The sequence below is a fragment of the Solanum tuberosum genome, unplaced genomic scaffold (genome assembly GCF_000226075.1).
Source record: "Solanum tuberosum cultivar DM 1-3 516 R44 unplaced genomic scaffold, SolTub_3.0 scf00034, whole genome shotgun sequence".
NCBI classification, from domain to species: domain Eukaryota; kingdom Viridiplantae; phylum Streptophyta; class Magnoliopsida; order Solanales; family Solanaceae; genus Solanum; species Solanum tuberosum.
In genome coordinates this window covers 636,657-644,109 of record NW_006238962.1, presented here as the reverse complement: position 1 = coordinate 644,109, position 7,453 = coordinate 636,657, and the positions used below count along the sequence as shown (strand labels likewise).

The 7,453-nt window shown below is 31.6% G+C and overlaps 1 protein-coding gene across 2 annotated transcripts; it reads left to right on the top strand.

Moving 5' to 3' along the window:
• The first annotated feature begins 3,741 nt into the window (after window positions 1-3,741).
• On the top strand, window positions 3,742-7,447 carry LOC102584350 (putative glutathione-specific gamma-glutamylcyclotransferase 2). 2 transcript variants are annotated; one of them, XM_006342410.2, is made up of 8 exons: window positions 3,742-3,941; window positions 5,316-5,451; window positions 5,558-5,634; window positions 6,207-6,263; window positions 6,458-6,514; window positions 6,640-6,680; window positions 6,893-6,964; window positions 7,050-7,447. In XM_006342410.2, exons 2-8 carry the CDS (start codon window positions 5,343-5,345, stop codon window positions 7,312-7,314), a joined length of 678 nt encoding a protein of 225 aa, XP_006342472.1. In that variant the 5' UTR covers window positions 3,742-3,941; window positions 5,316-5,342; the 3' UTR covers window positions 7,315-7,447. The 2 variants fall into 2 exon arrangements, with proteins under 2 accessions (XP_006342472.1, XP_006342471.1); XM_006342409.2 differs by having other exon boundaries at window positions 5,311-5,451.
• Window positions 7,448-7,453: the final 6 nt, after the last annotated feature.

Sequence of the window (7,453 nt, the reverse complement as noted above, 5' to 3'; positions counted from 1 at the left end):
TACTCCCTCCGTTTCATAAAGAATGACCTTCTTTCCTTTTTAGTCAGTTTCAAAAAGAATGACCTCTTTCCTTTTTTGGTAACATTTTACTTTTTGCTTTCCACGTGGCATGTTTAAGACCACAAGATTAAGGGCAATTTTGTACATTTGACATAACTTTAATTTATGACCACAAGATTCAAAAGTCTTTTTTATTTACTTAAACTCCGTGCCAAGTCAAACCAGGTCATTCTTTATGAAACGGAGGGAGTACTAAATTAAGCTAATACTATATAACGAAATATTATTAAATATTATATGGTTATTGGTGATGGTGATGACTAACGATTGGAGTTGTAGGTATCGATTGGTGGTAATGATAGGTAGTGGTGTTTGGCTGATGGCGGTGGTTGTGTGTACATAGTAGCTAGTGGTGTGGTAGGTGCCAATAGTGGTTAATAGTGATGGTTGATGATGACAGTTGGTGGTGGATGATATATAGTGGTAATTTATGGTTATGGTTATGGTGATGGTGATGAGCAGGGGCTTAGCTATGTTATAGTTAGGGTGTCCAATAAGACACGGACCGTCAGAAAATAATACTGTATATATAAGTAAAATAATACACAAAGTAATTAAATAATATATTTTGAACATTCTTGACAGAACAATGTGTTATAGACCAGTGATTTTAGACACCTTGAAAGAGCTTGTGCTTAGGGTGTTCACGCGTTCAAATTTCACTAGCAACAATTTTATTTTATTTCACTTTTTTTGGACACCCTTCATTAATTTCTGGCTCCGCCACTGCTGATGTTTTAAGAATATCTAATGATGGTTGATGATGATTATCAATAATAATAAGTAATGATTGCTGATTAGTGAATAGTGATGGACACTCATTTGGAAATAGTGAGTCCAGAATAAATATTTTTCTGGATTTTAATTTGGGCCTGTTTTAATTAGTCTTCTTGTGTTTTATTAGTATGGTTCCTATGTTTTATGATCTTGATAAACTATATATTATCAATATGAATGTTGTAATTGATATATTATTTTGAACTTTGTCCAATCTATATTAGTTATTTAAGTCATCATATTAAATCTTGAATTGCAATTATCAACTTTGTTTTGGATCATTTTATGAATAATTTCCATTCAACTTTGGGAAACAAAACCCATTTATCTTTTGATGAGAAAGAAAATCAAACTAAACTACAAAGTCGATGGTGAAATGAGATGATTATTTTTAGAATATTATACAACTTCAAACATAATAAGAGCTCACTTTATTGGACGTTACTGTTTACATTAAACTAATAAATGAAAGATATATATTTTTTATTTTAACATATAACTAAAAGAGAAAAATAATTAAAAAAAGAATCTAAAGATTAATTTGATTGATCTACTAATTAAAGTCAAATATAATCAGACTTTTCTATAATAATTATATTTTTTTATGAAATCGATCTTTCATATTATACTATACTATATATCTTTTGTTACAATATGTTTTTATAACTCTTAAAAATATCCAAATAAACTACGATATTACAGAGAAGTTTGACTATAACACCATTTGTTGCACCTTTTTGCCAAATAGAATTGTGGATTTTTTGAAGTTTGGACAGCACATGTTATGTCTATTGATAGCTAGCCCAACAAAAAAAAATCATGTGCAATGCCATCAATTTTTGCACCTTGTGTCCCTTTTTTTAAAATATATTTTATCGGTAGTCGAGTATTTTCTCTCCTTCTAATCATAACGTTGGGTTCTAATACGAAGGACCTATATTTATTCTTAATGTACTATTATATTTTATTTTTCAAGTTTGGTACCTATTATTATCTCTTTCGATTTGATTATTCTTACTGTTTTTACTGTCAATTCTTTTATTTCACTAATGTTTTCATCATCGTTTTTGATTCTTGTATTTGTTTCAAACTCGTTTAGAAAAATAATTTCCTTAAGCTAAGTGTTTATTAGAAACATCTTTTATATACCCTCAAAAGGCTAGAAGTAAAGTATACCACTATATACTAAATATATATGTGATTGTATTTATCCTTCAAGAGTCTATACTTTTACCATTAGTCTAAATTAAATTATTTATTTATGACATAATACATCAACATGCACTTTAACTTGACTTTAACTATCATCTATGTCCTTCAACTTTGAGTGTACACAAATAAACACTTTAACTTATATAAAATTAAACTTATCGATACATGCGTCCTATACGGCAATTTGTGTCTACGTGTATTATATCATGTATGACACATGTGTCTATTTGTATACACCCAAAATTAAAGGATATTAATGATAGCTGAAGCTAAATTAAATAACACGTTTATGTATCATGCATTTATTTGTGGTTAATATATTTAAAACCAATTGGGCAACTTGTTTTGAGTTCAAGATTTTTTTTCCATAAAATTTAACTCCCCCATATCACCCACATTAATTTATGGTCCCAAAACTAGGAAAACGAGTTAATTCAAGAAATTGTCTAGGTTCAATGAACTTTTTTTAAAAAAAAACAATTATTATTTTTTCCTTTTAAAAAAAAACAATTTTATGAAATTGAAATTAACGTTTGTGGACTCAAAAATGTAAGGTATATTTGTAATGTTCTTTCATATCATGCAAAATGCCATCAACATATGTACAAGTTTGTTGACTAGCTCAAATGTCAAAGAGTGGAAAATTGAAAAAGTAAATTTAAAATAAAATATAATGAGAAGTACATAGGAAAAAATAAAATATTATTTCCACATGCTAGGCATGACTTTGATATTTTGATGAAATTAATTAGGTGAAATTGGTTTCTTTGGCTTGACCTTGGATTAAGTGTAGTTAGGTGAAAATTGGATTTTGATGTAATAATTTTGAACAAAATGAATTATATTCAGTGTAATTTTACAAGTGAAATTTGAAAAGAGTAACGTATACACAGACTTTACTCTTATTATTGAGGTAAAAAGACTATTTCAGAAAAATTCTCGATTCAAGTATCGCATTATTACAAATGATAGAATATTATATTTTTGTGATGTCTTTTTACATGTATAAAGTATACAAATTATTCCCTTTTAGTTGCATTTCTTAAGGAGAAGAAAGCAAAATATCTTGTAGGAGTGCATTTTTCTTCTTCCAATAATGCAATAGCACTATGATGATTCATGTTCTCTTTAATTTATTCCATTTTATAAAAAAAAATCAAGAAGAATATTTCAAAAGTCAATTGGGATTTTCTCTTATTTTATATTTTGGAAAACACATTGAAAATATATTCTCATACCACAAGGGTTGATGTGATGGGATGGGATTAATAGAACTATCCTTCTAATTACATTAATCAATCAGAAGTCTCGAGTTATATTTATGAAAAAAAACTTATGCAACACAAATTTGAATTAATCAGAGCTCAAATATGTTCAAATGTTCAATCAAAATAGATCGTAATTTAAATCATTAATGATAAAAAAACATATCTAAAGTATTTCAATTTTTCGAATTTCATACCTGAATTATCAGGCGTACGAGTTTTCAGAACTATCAATAACTATTTATCAAAGCATATCTCAACCATTTATTACTCCATTTTTTCTATCTAGAGGACGATAAATTAATAGTTGACGTATGTTTCGATAAATAAATAGGGATAGTTCAGTTAGAAAACTCGCACACGACCACTTGATATAAATATATTGGAGTCTATAAATAGTTTTATTCTCTTCTTCATAAGCCACACACACAAAGAGAGAGATACAGAGAGAGAAAAATTACCCACATTGCTCTCTCTTTCTCTCTCCTTAATTCCATATTCAATTTGCCTATTTCAAAACCCTCATCAAATTTCATTTTTCTCTGAAGAATTTGTGGAGCAAAAGGGGCAATTTCTGTAAAAGGCATTGCATTTTCATTGATTTGTGAACCTAACAATTTTGTATTGGTAAGTATTTTATCGATTTTTATTTTTTTTCACATTTTTTGGTATTTTTAGAGTTTTTTCTTTTCTGGATGTTCATCATTTTTTAGCAATTTTATGGATCCCATGCTTCATTATGTTGTACATTGAGCTGCAACACTTGTACTGTTCTGTTGTTGTTAACCCTCTTATTGCCAGAACTAAACTGATTTGACCTTTTTTTCTGTTGTGCCTTGCAATATGTGACAACAAGAAAAAGATGACTTAAAGGGTTCGTTTAGTACGCAGACTAAATTATTCTAGAATTATATAATTTGTGGACTAATTTATTTCCACTTAGGAGACGGGATAAAATAATTTCAAGTTGGATGAGATAACGTGGGATATGATAATTGATTGTGATAGCACACCTTAGGATGGGATAGATAAAGTTATAGCATGGATCGAGATATACTAATCTCGTCATTTTAGCACAAATGGTGGGATAAATAATCCGAGGACAAATTAATACCTCTAACCGTAGCTTTTTATGTTGTATTTTGTTCTAGTTTCTAATTTTTAACCAACAATAACCACAATAACGTACGTGGTGTAATCTCACAAGTAGAGGTCTGGGGAGGATAGAGTGGATGCATACCTTACCCTTACCTTGGGAGGTAGAGAGACTATCTCTGAGAGGTCCTCGACTCAAGGAGAATCATATCAAAGCAGTACGGAAAAGAAACGGCCATGACAAATAATAGGGAAAGAATGAAAATGAACATTTAGACAACTAAATAGTAAGATAATCGAAGTAGAAGAAACAATAATTACTAACAGAAATTGAAGAACAAGAAATACAAGAGTAATACTACTACTACATCTATGCGATGAAAAGCTAGACAATCACGAGTGAGTCCAGTGTTATCAAAGGCGAAAAGCACAAAAAAGCTCTTAGGTCTGTGGGGGCTTTAATCGCAAAGCGCAAATAAAGCGTGGGCTTTAACGAAAAAAGGCGCAAAGGGAGAAAAAAATAAAGTATATATGTTTAGTCCAAGACTAATAATTATAAACATGAATGACAAATATATGACCAAAGAAATTGAAAAAAATTATGATAAAGTGAAATATCAATTATTTAGCTTCAAATTCTTCATAAGAGGCTCATTGGTAAGGAAATGTTTGCCTTAGAACCTTGATGACGACACTAAAGCGCACATAAAGCTAGGCGAAGCGCTCAACACGTTTTGAGCCTCACTTCAAGGCTTAAGCGCGTCTTTGATAACATACCTACTAACCTTCTATCATAACTCGTGTCCAATCTCTAATTCTTCACCATTTTCAGAAATTCATGTATGTTTCTTTTGCCTGATTGGAGAACAAGTATATTTTTAATCGATTTTATGGTTAATAGTGCAGATATTAACTAGAGGAAGATTCAGAAACATGGTGTTTTGGATTTTTGGCTATGGGTCATTGGTATGGAACCCTGGATTTGAGTATGATGAGAAATTGATTGGATACATTAAGGATTATAGGCGTGTGTTTGATCTCGGTATGTTCTTATTGATGCTTCAAAATTGTTGAGTTTTGTTTGTCTTAAGTATAATATACTAACTTTTTTATGATTGTTGTTGAATGTTGAATACACCAATCATCAGCTTGCATCGATCATAGAGGTACACCTGAAAAACCTGCAAGAACCTGCACTTTGGATGAAAGCAAAGGATCCATTTGTGTAAGTGGACATTAACATCTATTACCTTCTTCAATATTGACACTTTTTGCGAGTTTCATGGTGTTTGCGTTTCCTACCTGAACTATCTCTAACTATTTATTAAAACACACCTCGAAGTTGACTAGACCAAGTGTTTGAATGCGATCTCCAAAAGGAGCATGACAACTTAAATTGCCTATAAAATTTCGTCAGCATGGTAGTTGACTCATTAATTTCGAGTTGTGTTTTGATAAAGAGTTGATGATAGTTTAGGAAGGAAACACAAATACATGATAGTTAAAGTAAGAAACTCGCAAAAATGTGATATTTCAAGTGTGTTTTTGACCATTATCTCCTAGTGTAACTCTTTCTCCATGTTGAAGCTGATTTTCATAATAATAAGAACTAGAATTAACTTATATGCACTGTTTAATTTAACTTGTTTTAGGAACTTAGTTGTAGCAGTTATTTGCAAGCGACTATAGTTATCTTTTAGTTGACCTGAATTTGTGCACTCTCTAAAAGTAAATATTTTTATTGATTCATAGCTGTTTCCACGACATAATTTAACTTATCTGTGCATTTTCTTTTAGTGGGGTGCTGCTTATTGTGTGAGAGGAGGACCTGAAAAAGAGAAGGAGGCAATGGAGGTACATTGGTTCTTCTTTGACTCCTCTGTAATGTTTTCACAGTAAATGTTTGTGATTAGACTATGTTGTCTCTGGGGACTTAGCATTACAGTTTTGTTACATATCCTTTGATCAATATCACATTCACTCATCGGAGTTTGAAACATTGTTTGGACTTTGGAATTGATCCTGAAAGTTTTTTTTTTGCTGTACAGTATTTAGAAAGAAGAGAGTGCGAGTATGATAGCAAGACCTTGGTGGACTTCTTCACTGTAAGTCGATAACCTTTGAAGTTTAGTAAAGCTCTGCTACAAAAGGGGAATGACATAGATTGTGTACTTAACATAGAATTGCTCACTTGGCTAACTTGGAAAACGTTTCCTTCTTTCTATTTCAGGAAGAAGACTCCTTACATCCTGCCTTAACTGAAGTGATAGTGTAAGTTCTATGGTTGCTATTCTATTTGCATTTCTTGCTAACAGTGGGGTCTGGTAAGGGTAGAGTGTAAGCAAACCTTACCCCTACCTTGTGGAGGTAGAGGGGTTGTTTCCAAAAGACCCACAGCCCAAGTAACACGCTAATCAAAGAACATCAAAACGGTAAATATTTTGTTCAATGATCGTTGAATTGATTCAAAAATCTATTTTCAGGTTTACGTCCACTCCTGACAAAGTAAACAATAAGTATTATCTTGGTCCTGCTCCACTGGAAGAGATGGCTAGGTGAGGATCATGGTTCTGTTATCTTATCTTTGCTCTGAGATACATCATTTTCAATATATCTTAATTTTTCATCATCCATTTTCAGGCAAATTGCTACTGCCTCTGGTCCCTGCGGAAATAACCAGGAATACATATTCAAAATGGAGAAGGCTTTACATGACATTAGTCACGAAGACGACTACATCATAGAACTAGCAAATGAAGTGCGTAAAGTTCTTGGAATCACGGAATCTGTTCCAAAGGAGAAGAAGTTACTTAGTCCTTCCCAAATTCCGCTCAAATCCCACATTTCGCCTGTGAAAATCCTCCCCTTGCCAGAAGCTATAGCTGCTGTTGCTGCAGACTCTTGACAAAGGAATTGATCTAGAGATCTTTAGGAAGATTAAGTCTTTTCTTCTTTTTAGATGACCAATCTAGTTATCTGTTTCTTAGAAGTATCCCTTGTGTTTTTACTTTTCCTCTAAAACTTAGACTAGGAAGCTAGAATTG

Excerpts from the sequence above, each read along its gene's own strand:
- LOC102584350 (XM_006342410.2), top strand. The coding sequence starts at position 5,343 with ATGGTGTTTTGGATTTTTGGCTATGGGTCATTGGTATGGAACCCTGGA. Across the intron at positions 5,635-6,206 it reads AAAGCAAAGGATCCATTTGT|TGGGGTGCTGCTTATTGTGT; the intron begins GTAAGTGGACAT and ends ATTTTCTTTTAG. Across the intron at positions 6,965-7,049 it reads CCACTGGAAGAGATGGCTAG|GCAAATTGCTACTGCCTCTG; the intron begins GTGAGGATCATG and ends ATCCATTTTCAG.